The sequence below is a fragment of the Panthera pardus genome, unplaced genomic scaffold (genome assembly GCF_024362965.1).
Source record: "Panthera pardus isolate Hobbes unplaced genomic scaffold, ASM2436296v1 HiC_scaffold_17, whole genome shotgun sequence".
In the NCBI taxonomy this organism is placed as follows: Eukaryota; Metazoa; Chordata; class Mammalia; order Carnivora; family Felidae; genus Panthera; species Panthera pardus.
Window position 1 is genome coordinate 143,340,983 of NW_026526732.1, and position 24,309 is coordinate 143,365,291.

Consider the following 24,309-nt stretch of genomic DNA (forward strand, 5'->3'; position numbering starts at 1 on the left):
TGGTGAAATGAGATTTCTCCCAGGACAGTTCTCTTTGGCAGTGTTATCACACAGCCTTTCAAAGATCCAGCAGGCTCAGGGTGGTTTGCTGTCCGGTTTAATGTCATCTCTTCACTGGAATACGTGGGCTCTCTCCCTCCCCCGCTCCCACTCTTGAAAGGTTAGCCTTTCTTCAGAATAGTACAGGTTTTTCCAGCAACATCTGTCAACCTGGCAACGAGCACACCCTAAGGAAATTATGAACATTTGAAGACCATCTAAATACTGTAGGGAACCTTTACTCTCCCTCTTCCTCCCCTCTCTCCTTGTGCCCCCTCCTGCCTTCCCCCAAGAAGAGTGGGGCAGCCACATGGCATTTACCACTGCCTGCCTCACTGATAAATGATATGCCCATTTGTGTCTGCAATATTTTTAATGTGTTTTGATTTTGCTCACTCAGTTGTGATAGTTCATGAAACCTCAAAGCAGTGACTCTTCTAGAAGACAGGCTGCAGGCAGACCCCTTAGTTTAATGAAAAGAGACCCCCAGCCACTGTACCGTTAGCACAAAGAGGCTTCTTTGGTCTAATGACTCAGATGATCTTGATCTGATTCAGTAGGTCAGAAATTGCTGTCCCCAGCAAATATCGACCAGAAGGAACTGCTTTCTTGGTTATTCTGAAACTGCCAGCTGCATATTACACTAGCAGGTGCTAATAGTTTTTGCAGGTCAGTAGAATTGTTATTGGTTCTTCCTTCCCTTGCGCCCTGTCCTTTTGCAATTATGGGGTACCCCGTGGGAAAAAGAGTCTCCCCTCTTGTATGATACCGAGATTTCTGAAATGCGGGTCCCACCTACCCATACCACATGGCCAAAACCCTGACTCTTTCATGGCTAAGAAAGTACCAGTCCTGGGTCTTGTGCTTTTTTGGTCTCAAGGTGCTTTTGTAAACATCTAATTTTTTCTGTCAATATTCATAAGAAGGTAGAGAGAAGAAAGGATTATTCACTAAGGAAAGAAACTCAGTCCCAGAGCAGTTAAATGGCCTCCTCAAGATAGCCTAAGAAACCATCCCTGGAACTCAGGGTAGTTCTTTGGGTGCCTGCATTCAGTCCATGGCCTGGTCCATTGGATGTCAGAGCTGAAGGCGGGAAGGGGAGAGCAGCATTTCCCCTCTCAGAATTAAAGTGTGTAGATATGATATGAAGAAAGCTAGAACTCAAAAATGAGATGCTTCTTATTAGGCGGGTTTGACAATATTCATAATAAAGTTCATTTAAAAATACTTGCACCCATTTTTCATTTCCCAAAGCACTAAGTGTAAACCATTGAAAGAATAATCGAAAATAGTAGCAAAAGGCTCTCTTTAAATTACTTTTTTATTGTATTTTAGAAAAGACTTTTTTCATCACACACTGTAAGTCTACTGGAAAATGCAGCATGATTGTGTTTCCTCAATCTGGATTAACTTTGGCCTCCAGAAGGTAGTATACATTGTAGGTTTTGCTGAGGCTTTTTTTTTCTTTCCTGAGAACTACTTAGAGGTATGAATAGAGTTGTTCCAGGTCACTTGGAAGACTCTGATTGTCAGTCTTTGAAGCCAGGTAGCCAGATTCTCCCAGGGACCCCAAGTTCATCAGTGAGGAGGCATCACTTGTGCCTCACCCAGGGGGACTGCTCCATTCCCCCACAGCCCTGGGTGGTCCCTCAGACTAAAACTGGGAGAGTGCCCAGGAGGCAGGATTTTTCCCTCAGGCATCCAGTGTGGTCTGACTACAGAGTCTTAATTCTGAGAGCCCAGTATTCAGAAGTTGAGACTCACTTTTACCTATCTGTTTCTTCTAAATTCCAGTCTTGCTCCCTTGAGATTCTCAGAGATTCTTTTCCTTCTCACATAACTCAGTCCAGGATGGTTTGTGGGAGCTAAAACATGTGAGAATTTGGCATTATCTCCAACCTTTTTCTGTCTACCTCCAAAAGGTGTGGCGGGAAGATTCTGCCAAAGCAGAGTTGTAGGAACATACTTGTCACAGATCCGATCAGGACATTTTCTGTACAATGTACAGGGCTCCACTTAATGTTTGGGATGCCTCACTACTGACACTACTTTGAGTAAAAACTCAAATTTTATAGTTATTGATGCATTTTAAGGAAATATCATTCAGGATCTTAAAACTCAAGAGTCATCCATGATCCCAGAATCATTCTGATTGAAAATTGTTAAAGTGTGAACCAGATGCATCCTTCAGCTTATATAAAAAGAAAGCCACTGCTTAATTAAAGGAACTTTAAAAAAAAAAATCTCCTTACAAAAAAGTATTGAGCAGGGCGCCTGGGTGACTCAGTCGGTTGAACCTCCTACTTCGGCTCAAGTCATGATCTCATGGTTTGTGAGTTCGAGCCCCGTGTTGGGCTCTGTGCTGACAGCTCAGAGCCTGGAGCCTGCTTCGGATTCTGTCTCCCTCTCTCCCTTCCCTGCTCTCACTCTCACACACACACACACACACACACACACTCTCTCTCTCTCTCTCTCTCTCTCTCTCTCTCTCTCTCTCTCTCTTTTTCTCTCTCTCTCTCTCAAAAATAAAGAAACATTAAAAAATTTTAAAAAGTAAGTATTGAGCAAACCATTACTTCTTTCATGGGGAAAGAAGTAAAAACCTTTTGCACATCCTTTGTTCTATGCCCAACATGAATGAGAAATACTCCCCCTAGCTATAGTAACAGCTCTGATCTTGAGTCATAAAATTGTTGTGGCTTGATAAGACCTTTTAACCAGTGGTGGGGAACAAAAATAATTCTGTTGATTTCACCATCTTTTAGGACATAAGGAAAACTAAATCCATGTAAAACTTAATGATACCACTCATAGAAAAAAATGCCTTTTACGTTATAATTTTGTGATTTTTTTGAGAGTTTCCAAAAATTTCAAAACCAGTTTCAGCGACTCTTTGTCATGTTAGGTATTTCCCCCTGTATGAGCTTGAATCACTTGTCCTGATGTAGGGGCAGATGTAGAGGCTCTTTCTCTAATAGATTATGTCCAGAAAAAAGAAAAAGTCACCCCAATGAGATATTGCCTATTAGTTCAAACACATAGTTGGATGTTTGGGATATCTTTTTTCTTACACCTGGAAATGCCTTTGTCCTAAATTTCAAGGCCTCGCCTACAGAGTGAATCCCTCTTTGATACACTGCAGTGGTTACTGCTGTTAAACATCTGATGCTTGATTCTTTAAGGTCTTTTTGCATTGAAGATTTTCACAGCTAAAACCTCCAGCATTCAAGCTACACCTAAGAGAGTAAACCTCTTAAACAGTTAGTTCTGGACCATGCTTTCCTTCAAAGCCCCCAGTATGAGAGAGAATTCACTGATCCTAGTGAATTTGTACCTTTGAGATCCACTGGCCCCACCCACCTCACCTTGGCCCTGGGGATAACCACCTCTGATTTCTCACCTTCCCTCTGAAGTGTTTGGAGCTATGGCCTTACATAGTTTGCATATGTTTGGGGAAGGGGGAAGGGGGGCACATTTGAACTTTGGAAAAGTATTACCTCCTCCTTTCACTGGCTAAGTAGAGCCCAGCATGACTGTCAAAACCCTTACAGTCTCAGGAGATGGCGTGATTTGGGCAACTTTGATAACATCCGGAAGTGGAGCTAGACAGGAATGATGGGAGCATGCAGATTCATACTAACTCAAACAGAGGAGAGTGGAAAGCAAAGAGAAAAGGAAAGAGACACAGAGGAAGGTGAGGGGGGTTGGGGGTGGTCCAGCATTCAAAAGGCATGGTCTGTTTTCTTCTCCTGGGCTTCCCCTGTGAGTGCGGAGAGGTGATCCTGTCCAAATCCTTTGCAATTGTGTTAGGAAGCAGTCTTCTCACAGAATTGGGAACTGGGGGAAATTTGGGGAAAAAAGTTTAAACGTTGCATGCCCTAAATGATCAATGGTTCTTCAGTGATACGATTGATGTAACATATGATTGAAAAGTGATTTTTTTAACCTGATAGATAAAAACCAGGAATTAATGTAACTTAGTGCCAGTGTTGTAGAATACATTTTTGTAGCTTTTTCATAGTTTCCAAGAATGATGGGCTTGTGCTCTAATTAGCTATTGTTCTTTTACAGCTGTTAAGATGTAACAGCTGCGGGTATTTTCTCCTTTGAAAACTGGACCAAAGGTTGGATTGCAATCCGGTTGGGAGTTTGCATGCTCTGCAAAGTTGCGGTATAGGCCTGCGGATAGGAGCCTCGGGCGAGCCCCTTTTTTTATAAAAAAGTTTTGGGAGGCGCCCAGGTGGCTTAGCTGGTTAAGCCTCCGACTCTTGATAGGGGCTCAGGTCATGATCTTGCAGCCATGGGATTGAGCCCCACATCTGATTCTGTTCTGGTAGCACGGAGCCTGCTTGGGATTCCCTCTCTCCCTCTCTCTCTGCCCCTCCCCCCACTCACAAGCACACTGTCTCTTTAAGTTTAAATAAATAAACTTAAAAAAGTAAAAATAAAAAGTTTTGGTCTGTAGGGGAATATCTAGGTGTGATCTTAAGCTAATAACCTTAGTAGTCTTTTTGAAAGAAATTCTTTGTGAAAATCTTAGCAGTGGAGAAGAATCATGAGTCACTGTGCCATTAGAAAACAGTTTGTAATAAAAACAGCCAGGGAAACATTGAATAAAGCCTAACACAGGTATGGTTTGTGAGGATGACGGTCCTCTGTAAGTGCCACATGTTCTTTCATTTTTAAAAATCTGCCTCAAGTGGGTTTTTTCCCTCACCTCTCAAAGGTGATCTCTGGAGATAGTTAACTAACATGTCAGTCTTATCTTTAAATGGAGCTGGTACAGGTGGCCCTCAGGTCATGTCCCAGTGAAGTAATACTGCCTTTTAAAAAATTTATTACTCCTGAATTAAATTTACTGGCAAGCTGTTGGCCACCCCTGCTGCCGAAGGATGGTGAAGGAAAAACAGAAAGAGACAGACACAAGATGCTGGATTTTGGCAGTATGGTTTTGTAAACAAAGTGACACAAATTGGGGCAGAAATTCCAGGGGGACAAGAGAGGAAACTGGAAGACTGGAAATACAGCACAAAGCCAAGTCCCATCCAGATGGTGTTTTTAATACATTTATCAGACGCATTATGAAAGATTGTGATGAACATTCAGACGGGGGGTGGCTTGGCCCCTACGAAGAAGAAAAACAGTAATGGCACCTTCTGTGCTTTGCAGGCAGAATCACTCTCTAATTTTTCCCAGTAAAAAAAGACCACAAAATTTATTCAAACCGTTGAGTAATTATTGAGACCGTTCAACTAGGCAGGCCGAAGTTTGTGTTTCTAGGAAGAGGAACTTAATAACAGAATTACTTTCTGCTGACATGGAAAACATGGTCTCTATGTGTTAGTAGGCCCAGAAGTGACTTTCAGGACAAACCTCTTCTGGAAGGATTCCTGTAGTGTAACTAAAGCAGATAGCACTCTCTGCAGGCATACAAGAGCTTTTCTGTTTTGTAAAAGCCACACTGTCACATACGTTCCTCCTCTCCACAGAATGGTTTCTCCGCCAGAAGATATTTTTGTCTACCATGAGCGACCATGCTTTCTGTATGTGGGGGTAAACTTTTAGGGAAGGAGAAGTCAAGAGGGTTGAAGGTGTGTGGAATGCTTACACAGCAGCTCTTCCACACTGACCGTATTTACTTTCTTTTTAATGTTTGGGTCAGGACCCAAAAATTGATCATACTTTACTTTTCTAAGAAAACTTTCACCGAGAAAGCATTTTTTTTTCCTGCTTTATTCAGTAACTTTGAGATTTTCTAGCTTTTGGTGAGGAACTATGTTAAGCAAGGTTAAGCGCCACAACTTACATAAGCATCCTTTTTTTTTTTTTTCTGTCTCTGATTCATTCATTCAGCAAGTATTTATCTAACACCTACTATGTATGCTCAGCCAGCCCTGCTTCTTAGCAGTTGGGACTTGAGCAATGAAAACAAGAAAAGCCCCTGCCTTATGAAACTCACATTTTAATTCTCCAATTGTCCCCTTAGATGGGATCGGCATACTGGTCAGAATGTTAAGAATCGGCACAGTGCTGGAATGATGGTCTCATCTTGGTTGCCTATAAAATGTCATTATCCTCTGGGTTTGTGCCTAGGTCCCCGTTCTTTTCTTCTTTTGATCATTTAGTATAATTTGGTCATTATGTTGTTAATTTGACTCGTTATCAAAAAATAGGAGTGAGAATTAAGAAAAGTAGTAATCTTTTGATTTTGTACCTTACCGGTAGATACAGTTGCTTATCAAGTTGCCAGTAGAGTTCTAGCAAAAGCTGTTTCTTAAAAGGAAATTTGGGACTTGGGGTAGATTTCACTAATACAGTTTATCTCTGTGTGTGTATGTTGAGATGTGTCTGTGTGTTTAAAAAACAGTGTTTAAATGTGTGAAACTTGGAAAACAAACAATATTCCATATGTGCAAAAGAATATAAAGAACATATATGTGAAGTCTGGGGGGTAGGAATACTCACATGCTGACCACTATGCTGAATAGAATACTGCCAAACGTCTAAAGCCCTGTGTGTGTCCCTCCCCAGCCCCCACTCATGCTTCTCCACTCTCTTCTTGATTTCAGTGTTTACTGTTCCCTAGATTTGCTTTCTGATCTCACCACCTAAGTGTGTATCATTAAACAACAGAAGTAGAATCATACTCAGTATTTTGTTTTGTTTTTTGATTTGGCTCTTTCCTTAACCAACTTTCTTTGTGAGATTGACCCTTGCTGGTACACATAGCTCTAGTTCATTTATTTTTAAAACTGTAGTTTTTGTTTAATAGTGAAATTTCAGTAACTTGGTGAACAGGTTAAACAGCAGATTAGACACACCGAAAGAATTAGTGAACACAAATAGTAATTTTAAGAAATTGCCCAGAATGCTTCAGAAAGGGGTACAAAGAGGAAGAAAATGAAAGAAAGGTTGAGAAACATGGAGGAAAGAATGAAAATTTCCAACAGAGGTCCAGTAGGAATTTGAGAAGCACAACAGCAACAACAAAACAGAAAAGGAGAGAGAATTGATATTCAGGGAAATAATGGCCAAAATTTTCCAGACTTAATAAAAGCCATAAATGCTCTTATTCATGCCTGAGAAGGATAAATGTAACCTACGTCTAGGTACAACTCAGTTAAATTGCCAAATACCAAAACCAAAAAGAAAATCTTAAAATTAACTGTAGACAAAAACAATTACAACAGTTAGGGGGATAGCAGACTTTAGCAGACATAACAGTAAAAGTCACAAGACTATGGAATAATATCATCAAAGTGCTGGGGAAAAACAGCTTTTAACTAGAATTCCATATTAATTAACCTATTTTCCAAGAGTGGTGGCAACATGCACTTTCAAACAGAGACTTTGCTGAATGCTAGTGGACATGTCTTAGAAAGAAGGAAGAAGGTGGGCCAAGAAGAAAGGAGGATGTAAAAAACAGTAATGGTGAATAAATTGGTAAGTGTGGGTAAATAAGTTTTGACTGTATGAAAAGAGGAAAGGCTAATGAGTTGAGTATTCACTTCAAGTAGTTGGAAAACAAAACAGTAATTTAAAAGGAGTTGAAGAAGAAATAAAAAGAAGAGCAGAATTTAGTGAAATAGGAAATAAAGAATCAACAAAATTAAAAGTTGGTCCTTTGAAAACGCTAATAAGCAGACAAGCCTGTATAGGACTGAAAGAAGAGGTACAAATACAGATATTTGGAATGAAAAAGGAAGCATTCTGAAAAATTTTATGCCACTGTATTTGAAAGACTGGGTAAAATGAAAATTTTTTCTAAAAGGGCCAAGAATATCTAAGACAATTTGGAGGAAAAAGGAAAAGAAAAGGGGGAAGGAGAGAGAACAGAGGTGTTCACTGTATCAGATTTGAAGATTACTGTAAAATCCCAGTAGTTAAAACAGCATGGTAAAGACACAAGGCTAGTCAAATCAGTGAAACATAGCACAGATCTTAAGAAGAGACATGAATATATATGAAAACTTTGTATGTGACTGAAGTCTCATAAATCAGTGGGAGGAAGAGTTCATTAAATGGTGGTAGGGAAATTAGCTAAACTTATGGGTAAAAAATGAAAGTAGATTTTCTGTGTTATGGTAACCAAAAATAAGTATGTGAAAAGCAAAATTTGAGAACTTGTAGAATAAAATACAGGAAAATATCTTTATAAAATGAGGGTATGAAAGAATATATAAACAAGAAAGGTACCAATCTTAAAGGAAAAGATGAATATTTCATCTCAAAACATTAACCAACAGAAGACTGGCACCCTGCAATCAATTAGAAAGACAACAGAAAAATAGACAAAAGATAGGTAGTTTACAGAAAGGAAAAAAGAAAAAAAAGTTCAACTTCATCAAACAAAAAAAAAATGAAGAACTAAAACCACATTGAGATATGTCACACTCATCTGTCTGACATCACCAAGAGCTGATAAGGATGTGGTGCAATGAGTTGAGAGTGTACATTTTTACAACCACTTTGGTGACTCATTTGGGCAATATCCAGGAAAATTGAAGGTAACTCATAGCCATGAGCTGCACAGTATCTTATGTATTCCTTTAAGAAACTCTTAGCCATGTACACAAGAAGACACCTTTGTGATCGCCAAGAAAATGGTGGTAACAATCTAAATGTCCCTTTGCGGAGACTAGATAAATATATTTTGGTATGTTTATGCATTGAAATATGCCATATACTTTACATAAATTGACTAGATTTATCTTTCCGTTGAAAGTTCCTTCATCCTGGTTTAGTGTTTGTGCTAAAAGTTAATACTATTCCCCAAGCATTCCCCTTTCTTCTCCTGGGCACACAGCAGGGTTGTACTTTTTCCACCCCCTTTGAAGTTAGGTAAAGTCCTGTGACTTGCCTTGGTCAACCAAATGTGACAAAGGTGACATGTGTTACTTTGAAGGAAGAGTCTTAAGAACCAGGACACAGGTCACTTCTCATTGCTGCTGTAATTGAGAAAACCCATAGCAATACAAAGCCCCTGTCACTTGGATCCTTGTGTGATACAATGTATGAATACTGTGTATTCACAGGGAACACAAAAAATAAATATGTGCTGTGGAAAGGGAGAATGGGGGCTGTTACTGCAGCCTAAGCTATGACTGCAGTATTATTTTAATTTTTTTAACGTTTATTTATTATTGAGAGACAGAGACAGAGCATGAGCATGGGAGGAGCAGAGAAAGAGGGAGACACAGAATCCGAAGCAGGCTCCAGGCTCTGAGCTTTTAGCACACAGCCCGACATGGGGCTCGAACTCACAAACCGTGAGATCATGACCTGAGCCAAAGTCGGATGCTTAACAGACTGAGCCACCCAGATGCCTCAGACTACAGTATTATTTTATGTCTCAACTCAATTACTGTGCATCTTCTGCCACTTCCTTAAGTTCTGCCTTCCAAATCACGCAATACTTCCCCTTTTCCATGAGATAGAGGTACCATGACTTAGCCTCCAAATACAGTCCTTTCTTGTCTTTCCAAAGTCACAGGGAACTTCTTTCTGAGCCCCCTCCTTCTCTGCCAGGAAACTGTACTCAGAGGTTATTTCTTGTTGCTTAGAGTGTTTTTGCTTGTTGCTTTGGAGTTAAGCTTGATAGTCAAGGGATTTATCACCAAAAATCCATCCTCTCTCCCTTCCTCCTTTCCCTTCTCCCTTTTTTAATCTGTGGATGGCTTCCTCTGCAGAGAACAAAGCAATTAGTGAAGCTGTGTAAGATGAGGACTCAAGTCAGGCATGCCCAACTTTGGAAAATAAATGCAATGCATCATGTAGAATGTATGTTTAAGATTATTTACTCTACATCATTATAAAGGTAGAAAGTTTTGGTATGGTGATAGTCTACTGCTTACCCTCTCTCTTCAGAGAGTATGTAATATACTGAAAAGTATAGTATATATCTAATGAAAAATTGTCTTTTTGCTAACCTATTTTTAAATTATGTAAATAAAGTAAGTTATAGACCTTGAATGTAAGTAGCTGGGTTTAATTGTAGATTTGGTTTAAATAATAAATTACATTAAAACCCCAACACTAGTAAATGCACAGAAAAGGTCCCAGGGGGACTTAAAAGGCCCTGACCTTTTATCGTACTCGTCTCAGAGAATCTATATCCATCTTTCTTTCTTTTCTTTTCTTTCTTTCTTTTTTCTTTCTTTCTTTCTTTCTCTTTCTTTCTCTCTTTCTCTTTCTCTTTCTCTTTCTCTTTCTCTTTCTCTTTCTTTCTTTCCTTCTTTTCTCCCTTCCTTCCTTCCTTTCTTATTTTAGATTTTGTGGGTTTTTTAAGTAACCTCTACACCCAACATGGGGCTCTCATAACCCTGAGATCGAGTCACATGCTCCACCAATTGAGCCAGCCAGGTTCCCCATATTTCATTTTTAGACAGCTGTCATTTTGTGGAAGCCCTTTACTTTTATAAGTGAGCAGATTGGTATGGATTTGAAGTAGAGAGAGACTCAAAATCAAAACAAAGCTGGCTCAAAATATAGCAGTTCATGAACAAAGAGAAGAGCATTATGTGTTGAAATGTTCAGAATAGTAAACAAACAAAAAAGGGAAACGAGTCCTGGCTGAGGGCAGCTGTGTATTCTGAAAAGGGATCGGTACCATTTCCTAGATCATCTTCCTGCTTTATGAATTTTAAAACAATCTATTATATCATGTTTCTCCAAACAAATTTATTATATTTACCAAGTGCAGTAAATATATACAGTTTAGAGTATACTAATAAAACAAGTGCCTGTGTATTCACCACCACCTAGCTTAAGAACACAACAAGACCAGCACTTTTGAAGCCCCTCCAAGATTTCATCTTGGAAATGAAATCAATTAATGTTTGGACCCATTGGTAGGACACCCTGCGAGATTTCATTCCCTGTTCCCAGACACATTATACTGAGCTTGATATAATAATTCCCTGGATTTCCATCCTAAACAAAGTGTATTTCTAGTTTTGCCTTTTTAGAAAACTCTGTATAAATGAACTCATATTCTGTGTTTTTCTTGTGCCTCGCTTTTTTCACTCGACATTATGTGTTTTGTTTTTTGAGTTTTTAGCTTTTTAGAAGTCACGTTTTTTTATGAAGCAACATTATGGTTTTTGATTCATCTATTTGTATATAGCTATAGTTCACTGAGGTCAATTACTGTGTAGTTTCCTATTATAGTAATATTTTCAAATGTATTTATCTATTCTGTGTTTTATGCAGTGTCATATTTCTTTATAGTAAAATACTTCAGGGTTAATTATTACATGCTGTTTGGTTTGTTCCAATCTTAGGTTCAACTTTTTGTGTTGAAGCTATTTGGCATGGAAAGTGTGTTCATGTCTTGAGATAATCAAGATGTTCTAATTTCCCTTTTATCATTGATTTGAGATTGTAATTAATTTTGTTCATTGCACACTATCAGGATATATTTGGCTTCTCTTATCTTGATGCTGAATCTTATGTTGCACTCACAGTTCCCATGGAGAATGTTGCAACAATTGCTGATTGTGCCAGTGTGATTGAAGGAGTCAGCCGGAGCCGAAATGCCTTGCTGAATGGGGACACCAAGAATTATGATTGGGACTCTGGCTATACGTGTCATCAGCTAGGAAGTGGTGCAATTGTGGTTCAACTGGCACAGCCGTACATGATCGGATCAATACGGTAAGGAGATTCCTTTTCATTCATTACTTTTAAAATGGAAGACACATGTGCAAATTCTGTTTTAGAACAATGATGATACCATTAACTTCAGTGAAGATACATTTCTGTTCTGTGCTCTAAATATTGAAGGGGGAACAGAGAGAGATACAGGGTGCTTGTTTGGATCTTCTGGTGGGAGGATACACCAAGATTAGACTTGCAGAGAGACTAGATTAGAGGCTCTCCCTGGGTACGGCTCACCTCCTTTTTTAAAAAATGTTTATTTATTTATTTTGAGAGAGAGCATGAGAAGGGGAGGGGCAGAGAGAGAGAGAGAGAGAGAGAGAGAGAGAATCCCAAGCAGGTTCTGCACTGTCAGCTCAGAGCCAGATGCAGGGCTCAATCCTATGAACATTGAGATCATGACCTGAGCCAAAATCAAGAGTCGGAAGCTTAACTGACTGAGCCACCCAGGCCTCTGGCTCACTTCCTTCTTAAGTCTGTTTGAGTTGGTTAGGGGCTTAGAGGATAATTCAAGAGAGGTTATGTAGAATCAAAACTAATTTTCAACTTCAATAAATGGCTTTACATATGAACCAAACAAATGCGAGTATGAGACCTGGTACTAAAAAAAAAAAAATCTTCTTAATGAAAAATCTGGGCTTGGGGTGGTTGTTTTCATTTTGTTTTGTTTTGTTTTGCTTTGTTTTTTAAGAAAGGAACTTTAACCCAACATTGTTTGACATATAGGCTAGACTAATGATATCCCCTAGAGAATATACTTTAGTTCAAGAGAGCCATCTGGGTGTTGAATAGGCTGCCCTTTTTTGCTTTTTTTTATGAAGGTTCTAACAAGGCCTCTGAAAGACTAATATATATATATTTATGTTACATATTTATATTTATGTTTAGCAGTAGGTAAGGTATTTTACATGATAACCCACATGGAGATGTGGGTGGGACAGGACTGCCTCCCCCCCTGCCCCATCACTGTCTTCCACATTTGCCTTGTTGTTTTCTGTTCTCATTGTAAAGTCAGCGTATATAAAGAGAGAAATAACACCAAAAAAATAAGGTAGTAGGATTCTAACAGGCAAAGGTTTATTGATGTTAAGGCTAATAACCACAGAGGTTACTGCAGCTTGCCAGTCCCCAGGGGCCCCCTGACGAGTGATGCTGGATTGCTGGGAGAATTCTGACTGTGGATTTCTTCATTTAAATTGTTGACCCCTTTTCATAAAGGGCTACATACAGGTTGTGTAACATAGGCAACAAGTCACACAGATAGAGAAGCACTGCAGACCAGACAAACCCACTTTGTGCTTAGGAAGGGGGAAGAGAAGCCACAGTCAGTCTGGACAAGCTACCAGTGCAAATAAACTTCTGTCAGATAGCAAACAACATCCCTGTCCTTCCTTTTTTCTCAGCTGTGGGTGTGAAGTAAAGCAGTCATAGGCCATCTATTTAATAAGCCATTCTAGAATTTTTGTCATAGATGGTGTGAAACTTACCCAGATGTTTCCCATTACAATCTATTCCTCTTCGCTTTAAAAATCTGGGGAACAGTTGTCCTTCTCCGGTCACTGGCACTCCTTATAGTCTTCACAGTCTCTTGAAGATTACCAATCGTGGCTCTGAGATTACATCTGCAATTTCTTTCAGCAGGCGTGGGGTGTGACTCACCGGAGCTAGGAGACTTGGAATCGTTTAAATTGACTAGATACTCTCTTTCTTTCACTTCACCTATTTGGGGCTTCAGTTTTCCCTTTTTTTACGGTTGTTCTGCCATTTCTAATTTGAAGACCAGTCTTCTCGCCAATGAAGATGGAAGCAAACTGGCAGCTTAGTGGCTCTTCCCACTCTCTTGTAATGTTCCCTGTGTTCTACCCGCTTACCTGGTACTCCACCTCCGCCCCCAACAATGTTACACATGCATCTCACACCGACACGCCGGAAATGGAATTCCGTTATCCTCCCTTCCCCTGCTCAAGTCACCTTGAGATTTCCCTCAGCTCATTCAGTGGTACCACCCATCTATCCGTAGACTGCGCTAAAAGTACGGCAATCTTCCTGAATTTACTCCTCTCCCTCGCCTCTCCTCTTCAACCAGTTCTGTCCGTACTGGCTCCTACATATCTCACAAAGCCTTCCACCCTTCCCCACGCCCACTGCAGTCGTACCTTTGTAGTTTCTCCTCTCTGCCTGGTCTTACAGACTTCCATCTGGCCCTTCCTTCCCCACCTGCAGCCAACTCCTCACCCCAGATCTGACGCGGTCACGCCCCTTCGGGAGAAAGTTCAGACGAAGGCATTTAAGAACAATCTGACTTGCTTCTGTCTACACAGCCTTGTCCTGTGCTTCTCCACCCACCCCTACACAAGCCCGTCTTAGCCTGTCCAGCTTCCTGCAGTTTTGCACATGCCACCCCTCTCTCACCTCTATGCCTTCAACTCTTTGAACGTGCTGTTCCATTGCTAGTGTCTCTCACTGCCTTCTCCTCACCCCTTTCTACCCAGCTCTTACTCCCCCTTCAAGACTCTGTTGCTCTGGGAATGCTACCCTAACTGCCCATCATCTCCTGGGCTGATCTAGACCTCCTTCTTCAGTGATCCCATTCATTCTCTATATATTCATTCCAATAGGAATTATATTTGTATTATAATCATTTACTTACTGCCTCCTCACAGCCTCACCTGATATATAAAGCCTGTGGCAACTCACAATAAGCATCCCTGTCAGAGAAAATGTGTAGAAGGGGAAATTATAGCAGGTGCAGTAGGAGATCTAGAATTTTAGATCCAGCAGGAACACGTGAGGTCACTGCCCAAGTGACAACTCAGAGTGAGCCAAAAGGCTCTTTGTGTGACAAAGCCTCCTTGACTTCTGGCTCTACCGAGAGAATCAGAGATATTCAATCTGACTCCAGAAAAAGGTGTCACTGGGCTTAAAGCAAGAGAAAACAGTGCCCATTTGGTTTTCTTTAAACATGGAATGAAAATGGTTCCCCTGAACTAATTTTTCTTTCCATGACTCAGAGTGGCGATAATGAGCATGAACACAACCAAAGGTAGAATTGTCTATCTCAGCCTCCAAACTTCCTTAAGCCCAGCTATTGTTTTTGCAGTGAGAAAATCCATGCAATTGAAGCCCCATGTAACTGGCTGAGCACTCAAAGAGACACGTTTCTGTGAAACTAACATTATGTTGTCAGGATCTGCATTTGCCTCTTCTGTGACATTATTAAGAAGAAAGGGAGAGGGATTTCTTAACCACCGATGCCTGTGGACAATGCTGGATATCTTGGCGGGCCATGGTTAGCAGCTGCTGATGTGCCCAGACAGACATTTATTGATAGGAAACTAGATCAGTGGCACCTCTTCGTGGGGGTAGGTAATTGACCAATGACAGGATGATTAGTCAGTGACATTTGACCCGCAGCTTCTATTGCTTGTGATGACTGACTTGCTTTCCTAGTCACTGTATCTGAAAAAGCTCAATGATTCTGAATTGACACCCAGAGGGAGAGTGTTACAGAGCTGAGTAACTAACACTTTCCCCGTCTAGGAGATAGGAGATCTGGCAATCCTGGAAACTCTTCCTCTAGGAAAGGAAGCCCAGTCACATGGTACATTGGCTTTAAAAATTCAGGTTTCTTTGTAGACGGTGACTAGGAAGGCAAAGGACTCAAACATGAATTGTCTTAATCACTGTGATGTTTTTTCCTAAGGGAGGATGTAAGTGTTTTATGGATAGAGATGTCTTTTGTTTGTCTGTTTTCATCCTCAGAAATCATTTCTTCCTTTCCTGAGCATTTAGCTGTAGGCAGGTAGGAAGGCAGAGCCGCCTTCTTTGCCTGGCGATGCTTGCTCCTAACCACAGTCCTCGGAAACCTAATTCTGCTAGTGTGTCTGGTACCAGTACCTTGTGGTATCCTGGAGAGGCTGATCGTGAAACATAACCCCTGACCATCCCTCCTCCCCCCATTTTCTTTCATTCATTTAGCAAACATTTATTGAGCCTTCTACTGTGTTCCAGGCACTGTTCTCAGCCATGGGGATAGAGCATCGAATAAAGAAAACAAACATCGATGCTGTCATAGAACTGACATTCTTGTCAGGGGGAGATAAACAGTAAACAACACTGTAATATGTCAGATTTTTCGAAGTGCCACGGAGCAATCAGGAGGGAGGACTAGCAGGTAGAAACAGTGCAGTGTTAGATGCAGTGGTCAGGGAAGGCCTGTGCAGAGCCCGAAGAAAGAGAAGAGCAAGCCATCTGGGGACCTAGGGGATGAGCATCACAGAGTGCCAAGGCCCCAGGAGGGAGCATGTCTGCCAGGTGGCAGGAGCAGTGAGGAGGCCAGTGTGACTAGAGCAGGGTGAGGGAGGCTGAGAGCAAGAGGCAAGGCGAGGGAGGTGACTTGGAGAGGCGACAGCCCTGAGATTTGTTGCCATTTGGTTTCTGTATTCAGTCACCAACTCCCAAAACCATCCCACCCACCACCACACAGCCATCCCTGCATTTCATTAGCACCATGAGAGAAGAGTTTTCTGGGCTGAGGAGAAGAGGGGTCTGGTGGGGAGGCCATCACGCCTTCAGAAGCGCCTTCCTTGCTCCTGACCTGCCTTTATCCAGCCAACTCCTGGAAGAGAAACCACAGAGGTGTCCAGTCCTTAAAGCTCAACAGGAAACTTGCTCCCCAACTCCCTCTTCTTTTTCTCTCTCCTAAGAGCCAGAGCAGGCAGTGTAACTGGGAAATAAAGAAGCTTGGCTTTGTTGTTGCTAGGTGTACAGGCACAGCCAGAGTTATTCATTGTCTATGAGAGAAAAAGAGAGAAACTGCCTGCAATGTACCTTACGTGTGGGTAACTGAGTAGTAATTATATCATTTTCGTGCCCCTTTTAAACATTAAAATTTAAATAACAGGAAACCTTCAGAGGCCTGATCACATAAAAAGACCAGGGTAAAGTCATAATAACTAACCAAATCTACCTAATGTCTTAGTTTATAGTCCCTCTGTCACCTTAGTTTAAGACTTACTATCTTTCTACTTGCTAATCATGATATCTTTATCATTGTTTTCTGGCTGGTATGAGAATCACATATGCTGTGTATTACGTATGCCTGTCACTCAGTCTTTTTCAGCTAACCAGTGACAGCACTTTGTGGAAACCCTAATTATAAGACAGTCAATTGAATTAACAATTTTTACATTTGCCTGAAAATGATTGTTTTGTAATTGATATGTGCAATGCCGTAAGTAAAACGCCCCGAATGCTTTAACTAACAAACCTCATTGTGAGTAGGCTATCCAGAGATGACACCGTGCATGTAGATGCCACTGCCCATAGTCTGTCTGAATGCTGTGAGGATTAAGGAGTTAATGACACAAAAATAGTTAAGGCTCCTCAGTTGGAAAATGTTATATGAATATAATATGTAAGGACAAAATGGGTCCAGCCCAAAGTATGTTCTTGGTGGGTATTCATGATCTCTTCAGTCTGTAGGGATGAGCCTCTTTTTATTTTCTAATAGGGAAAAAAGTTCTACCGCTTATAGAAGTTAATGTGGTGCAGAATGTCCAAAACATGAATCAGTTTCTCTCTTGCAGTTATTAAACATAGAGAAAATGAAGCAATAGCAAGTTGATCTCAAAAAAAAAAAAAAAAAAAAAATTAGGTATGCCTCTATGGTCCTTATTCATCCCAGTGTATTTTTCTTTCTCTGGGAGCTGTCAAGCCCAGGCCCAGTTCAGCCGCCCTTTCATTATTGTACGGCTACAACCAACTGTAGATTATCTCTTCCGTTTGTAAATTATGGAGACTCCTTTTCGACTGCTATTTTCCCTTCTTCCCACTGCTTACCACCCTGCCAAGCTATTGCTCATCCACTTCCCTCCCAAAGGATAGGCACAGAAAAGAAAAAGGAGAGGAATCACAAACCATTCAATTTCCTTTCCTATTTAATAGTTCCAAATGAAGCCTTGGTCGATAGGGTGGGGAGAGGAATTGAAGCTAATGACGCAAAAGATGTTTTGTAATTGTTTGAGTATTTTCGACATCTGTGCTGCCCTCGGTCTCTCATAGGAGCACGGTTAATATCCGGTTGAAGATAGTGATTTTATAGTACTGAGATGGACGTGGGTTCCTGGCGGTGGTTTCCAGGTGCCTAGTACAAGTACTCTGTGCTGTGAGTACTCAATAAACACTCATTGACTGAACTGACAGCGTAGTATGTTAGTGCAGCGAAAGGGAGTTCTATCTATCAACTAAATTGGACATCATATTTGCTCAGTGTGTCTGATCTAAGTGTATGTGAGGAAACTGCTAAAGATTTGGCATCTCCAGCAAATGACTGAAATTAAGCTCCGGAGTCAGGTGCTCACTCACATTAGCACAGGTAAGGGCACTCGCCTCACACGTTTCATGCCGCTTCCATTTCATTCTGTCTGAGTGCCGCATAGGCAAGCAGTACATCTATTTACATCAGGAGAGCCTTCTTTGCAACCTAGAGAGCTAGAAATTTCCTTTTTATAGTTTAAGGAATACAACAAACATCTAAATATATGACTCCTCTGGCTTGGATTAAGATTGCCTATAATTCTAGTCAAAATTGGAAAGATATTTTACGAAATTTGCTTCATATCAGTCATGCTGAGCATCTCTGTCACAGCCCTGAACCAAAGAATTCTTCCTTGTCTCACTGATCCATGATTTATTTACCAAGCGTTGTTTCTCTCTCAGCCTATCTGCCTTGCACTAAAGTCTTCTCTTATCACCCCCAGACCTCAGAACTCTGGTTCCCAGAAAAACTGTTGAATAAGAAATTGTATGTGTGGTTCCCAGTAGACACTGGAGTCTGAGCTGGGTGAATGCTTAGGGGACTAGAAATCCTCGAGCCTAGAAACAGATAACAGAGTTTGGGGGCAAGGTAAATATGTCTCAGCCAGTTTCATCCTAGAGGTATTTCAAGACCAGAAAGTATTGCTATGGCAACTAAGTTGAATGTTAAAAATACAGGAGGGGCACTAGAATTCAGATGTTCTTCGGAAAAGCAGGAAAGGTTAAATGCCCCCAAAAAAGGAGAGAGAGAGAGAAAGAGAGAGAGAGAGAGTCTGTGTGTGTATGTGTTTGATTTACCTCACATGTCAGCCATTTATTTCTCTTGAGTGATTAGAGAACTTGACAACTAGTCATCATAAAATATAGCTGGATACATGAAAAGAAAAATTTTTGTACTTTTCAAAGATTAACCCATCAAGAAGACATTTTTATAGGCGCTATCAGCCCATTTGACCCAGTATTTCATGTACAAACATGCTTAGTAATTGTTCAGAATTTTTATTTAAGACACTTCTAAGGGACGCCTGGGTGGCTCAGTTGGTTGAGTGTCCAACTTCAGCTCAGGTCATGATCTCGCCGTTTGTGAGTTCAAGCCCCGCATCAGGCATTGTGCTGACAGCTTGGAGCCTGGAGCCTGCTTCAGATTCTGTGTCTCCCACTCTCTCTGTCCCTCCCCCACTCACACTCTGTCTCTCCTTCAAAAATAAATAAACATTAAAAAAATTTTTTAAGACACTCCTTAAGAAAATCTTCAGAAACAACCACAAAACAAGTAATAAAATGGCAATAAATATATATTTGTAATTACTTTGAATGTAAATGGACTAAATGCTCCAATCAAAAGACTTAGGATGACACCTACAGATTAAAAGTAAGGCAATAGAGGGGTGCCTGGGTGGCTCAGTTGGTTAAGCATCTGACTTCGGCTCTGGTCACGAGTTCACAGTTCATGGGTGCGAGCCCCACATCATGTTCTGTGCTGACAGCTCAGAGCCTGGAACCTGCTTCAGATTCTGTGTCTCCCTCTCTCTCTGCCCCTCCCTGGCTCATGCTGTCTCTCCCACTCTCAAAAATAATAAACATTTAAAAAAAATTTTTTTAATAAATGTAAGGAAATGGAGAAACATCTGTCATGCAAATGGATATAAAAAGAAAGCCAGAGTAGCAATACTTACATTGGACAAAATAGACTTTAAAACAAAGACTCTAATAAAAGGACATTATATAATAATAAAGGGGACAATCCAACAAGATCTAACAATTGTAAATATTTATGCACCCAACATAGAAGCTCTCAAATACATAAAACAGTTAACAAACATGAAAGAATTAATAATAGTACAATAATAGTAGGGGGCTTTAACACCCCTTTACATCAATGAACAGATCATCTAAACAGAAAATCAACAGAGAAACAATGGCTTTGAATGACACACTGGACCAGATGGACTTAACAGATCTATTCAGAACATTTCATCCTAAAGCACCAGAGTACACATTCTTTACAAGTACACATAGAAAATTCTCCAGGAGAGATAATATATTAGGCCATAAAATAAGCCTCAGTAAATTTAAGATCGAAGTCATACCATGCATCTTTGCTGACTACAACGCTATGAAACCAGAACCATAAGAAAAAGTCTGGATAGATCACAAATACATGGAGGTTAAATAACATGCTACTAAACAATGAATGGGTCAATCAGGAAATAAAGGGAGAAATTTTAAAAACATGGAAATAAATGAAAATGAAAACACAACTGTCCCCTCAGGGGTGCCTGGCTGACTCAGTCAAGAGAGCATGCGACTCTTAATCTCTGGGTCATGAGTTCAAGCCTGATGTTGGTTGTGGAGCCTACTTTAAAAAAAAATTAAGAAAAGTAATTCATTGAGAAGACACAACCATCTAAAGCCTTGGGATGCAGCAAAAGGGGATCTTAGAGGGAAGCTTATAGCAATACAGGCCTACCCTCAAGGAGCAAGAAAAATCTCAAACAGCCTAACTTTACACCTCAAAGGGCTAGAAAAAGAACAACAAACAAAACCTAACACCAGCAGAAAGAAGGAAATAATAAAGATTGGAAAAGAAATAAATGATATACAAACTTAAAAAAAAAAAAAGGGACACCTAAGTGGCTTAGTCAGTTGAGTGTCCAACTCTTGATTTCAGCTCAGGTCATGACCTCAGGGTTGTGGGATTGAGCCCTACCTCAGGCTGTGTGCTGAGCGTGGAGCCTGCTTGAGATTCTCTCTACCCCTCTCCCATTCACACTCTCTCTAAAAATTAAAAAAAAAAAAGAAAGAAAGAAACTAAAAAAAAAAAAAAAGAACAGTAGAACAAATCAATGAAACCAGGAGCTGGTTCTTTGAAAATATCAATAAAATTGATAAATTTCTAGCCAGATTTATCAAGAAAAAAGAGAAAGGACTCAAACAAAATCATAAATGAGAGAGGAGAAATAACCAATACCACAAAAATACAAATAATTAGAAGATAATATTATGAAAAATTATATGCCAACAAATTGGACAGCCTAGAAGAAATAGATAAATTCCTAGAAACATAAACTGGCAAAACTGAAACAGGAAGAAATAGGAAATAAGCAGCAAAGAAGCTAAATCAGTAATTGAGAAAGTCCCAACAAACAAAAGTTCAGGACCAGATGACTTGACAGGCAAATTCTACCAAACATTTAAGAAGAGTTAATACCTATTCTTCTCAAACTATTCCAAAAAAAAAAAAGAAAAAGAAGGAAAACTTCCAAATTAAATCCATGAGGCCAGCATTATCTTGATACCAAACTGGATAAGGACACCACAAAAAAAGAGAACTACAGGCCAGTATCTCTGATAAACATAGATGCAAAAATCCTCAATAAAATACTAGCAAACTGAACCCAACAATACATTAAAAGAAATCATCCCAATAAGTGGGATTTATTCCTGGGTTGCAAGGGTGGTTCAATATTCACAGATCAATCAATGTGATACATCACAACCATAAGAGAAAAGATATGAACCATATGATCATTTTAATAGGTGCAGAAAAAACATTTGACAATGTACGACATCCATTCATGATAAAATCCTTCAACAAAGTAGGTTTAGAGGGAACATATCTCAGCATAATAAAAGCCATCTATGAAAAACCCACAGCTCACATCATCCTCAATGGGGAAAAACTGAGAGCCTTTCCCCTAAGGTCAGGGAAAAGTCAAGGATGTCCATTCTCACCACTTTTATTCAACATAGTACTGGCAGTCCTAGCCACGGCAATCAGACAACAAAAAGAAATAAAAGGCTTCCAAACTGGTAAAGAAGTAAAACTTCCATTATTTGCAGATGACATGATACTGTGTATAGAAAACTCAAAACACACCAAAAATCTGCTAGAACTGATAAACGATAAACTTTCAGTCAAGTGTCAGAATACAAAATTTTTGTACAGAAATCTGTTGCATTTCTATACACCAATCATGGAGCAACAGAAAAAGAAATTAGGGAATTTATCCCATTTACCATTGCACCAAAAGTAATAAGATACCTAGAAATGAACCCAACCAAAGAGATGAAAGACCTATACTCTGAAAACTGTAAAACACAAAAATTGAAGATGACACAAAAAAATGGAAAGACATTCATGCTCATGAATCAGAAGAACAAATATTCTTAAAATGTCTATACTGCCCACAGCAATCTATACATTTAACGTAATCCCTATCAAAGTACCAACAGTATTTTTCATAGAGCTAGAACAAACAATCCTAGAATTTCTATGGGACCACAAAAGACCCTGAATAGCCAAAGCAATTTTGAAAAAGAAAAGCAAAGCTGGAGGCATTACAATTCTGGACTTCAAGTTATGTTACAAAGCTGTAGTAATCAAAACAGTATGATACTGGCAAAAAATAGACACATAGATCAATGGAACAAATAGAAAAACCAAAAATGAACCCACAACTATATGGTTAACTAATCTTCAACAAAGCCGGAAAGAATATCCATTGGGGAAAGGACAGTCTCCTCAACAAATGGTGTTGGAAAAAGTGGACAGCAACATGCAAAAGAAAGAAACTGGACCACTTTCTTACACCATATACAAAAATAAATTCCAAATAGATTAAAGACTTAAATGTGAGGCCTAAAACCATAAAAATCCTCCAAGAGAACACAGGCAGTAACCTCTTTGACACTGGCTGTAGCAACTTCTTTCTAGATATGTCTCCTGAAGCAAGGTGAACAAAAGCAAAAATACAGTATTGGGACTACATCAAAATAGTTTATGTATAGTGAAGGAAACAATCAACAGAACTAAAGGCAGCCTATGGGATGGGAGAAGATATTTGCAAATGACATATTTAATAAAAGGTTGGTATCCATATTACATATATAAAGAATTTATAAAACTCAACACCCAAAAAACAAATAGCCCTATTAAAAAAATGGGCAGAAGACATGAACAGACATTTCTCCAAAGAAGACATACCGATAGCCAACAGACACATGAAAAAATGTTCATCATCACTTACCATCAGGGAAATCCAAATCAAAACCACAATGAGATATCACCTCCCACCTATCAGAATGGCTAAAATCAATAACGCAAAAAACAACAGGTGTTGGTGAGGATGTGGAGAAAAAGGAACACTGGTGCACTGTTGGTGGGAATGCAAACTGGTGCAGCCACTGTGGAAAACAGTATAGAGGTTCCTCAAAAAGTTAAAAATAAGATCTAGCAGTCGCACTACTGGGTGTTTACTCAAAGAACACAAGAACACCAAGTTACACTAATTCAAAGGGATACATGCACACTGATGTTTACAGCAGCATTATTTATAATAGCCAAGATATGGAAACAGCCAAGTGTCCATTGATTGATGAATGGATAAAGAAGATGTGGTGTATATACACAATGGAATATTACTCACCTGTAAGAAAGAATGAAATCTCACCATTTGCAATGACATGGATGAAGCTAGAGAGTATAATGCTAAGTGAAAGAAGTCAGAGAAAGACAAATACCCTATGATTTCACTCATATGTGGTATTTAAGAAACAAAACAAATAAGCAATGGGAAAAAGAGAGAGAGAAACCAAGAAACAGATTCTTAACTCTAGAGAGTTAAGATTGGTTTACCACAGGGGGCGGGGGGGGGGGGGGTGGTGGGAGGGGGGGTGGTGAAACAGGTGATGGGGATTAAGGAGGCCATTTATTGTGATGAAGACAGAGTGATGTATGGAACTGTTGAATCACTATATCGTACACCCTAAACTAATATAACACTGTATATTAACTGGATTTAAAAACTTAAAAAAAAATAAGACCCTCTAAAATGAATACTACTTCACCAGTAGTTTGTTAAACAGTCATTTTAAACACCAGAATCATTCACCTTGGAAGAGCAGATGAAAGGAAAGCATCAACCTACTCTTTATGTGGTTTCACTTTGGCAGATAATTTACACACTGCTCCCCCGACCTGGCCCCATAGGCCATACAGGGCCACAGAAATGCAGCTTTTCTCATGAGAACTTACAGAAGCATAGAGCTTTCAGCAAATTGCCCAAAATTACTACAAATTTAATACATCAAATTGCTTAAGTATACCTTTTAAGTATTAAGTGAATAAAGCTATTCTTAACGCTGATGAAGGGTCACAGACATTTAAGGTTAATCCTTGAATTAATCCAATGCAGCAATCTACCTTTGAAAAAACCTCACTTCCTTAGATGCCCTTAAATCAGAGATTGTTTTTCCCCTAGGAGCCCAATTTTGTCACCTTGTTAAGTTGCT

At 39.8% G+C, this 24,309-nt stretch overlaps 1 protein-coding gene across 2 annotated transcripts in view; it reads left to right on the plus strand.

Annotated features, from left to right (window-relative positions):
- BTBD9 (BTB domain containing 9) overlaps positions 1 to 24,309 on the plus strand; it is a 411,249-nt gene that overhangs the window by 289,703 nt on the left and 97,237 nt on the right. For both annotated transcript variants that reach the window (XM_019457009.2, XM_019457012.2), the window contains exon 8: positions 11,505 to 11,694. In XM_019457009.2, coding sequence (XP_019312554.1) covers positions 11,505 to 11,694 — 190 coding nt within the window. The remainder of the gene's footprint in view (positions 1 to 11,504; positions 11,695 to 24,309) is intronic.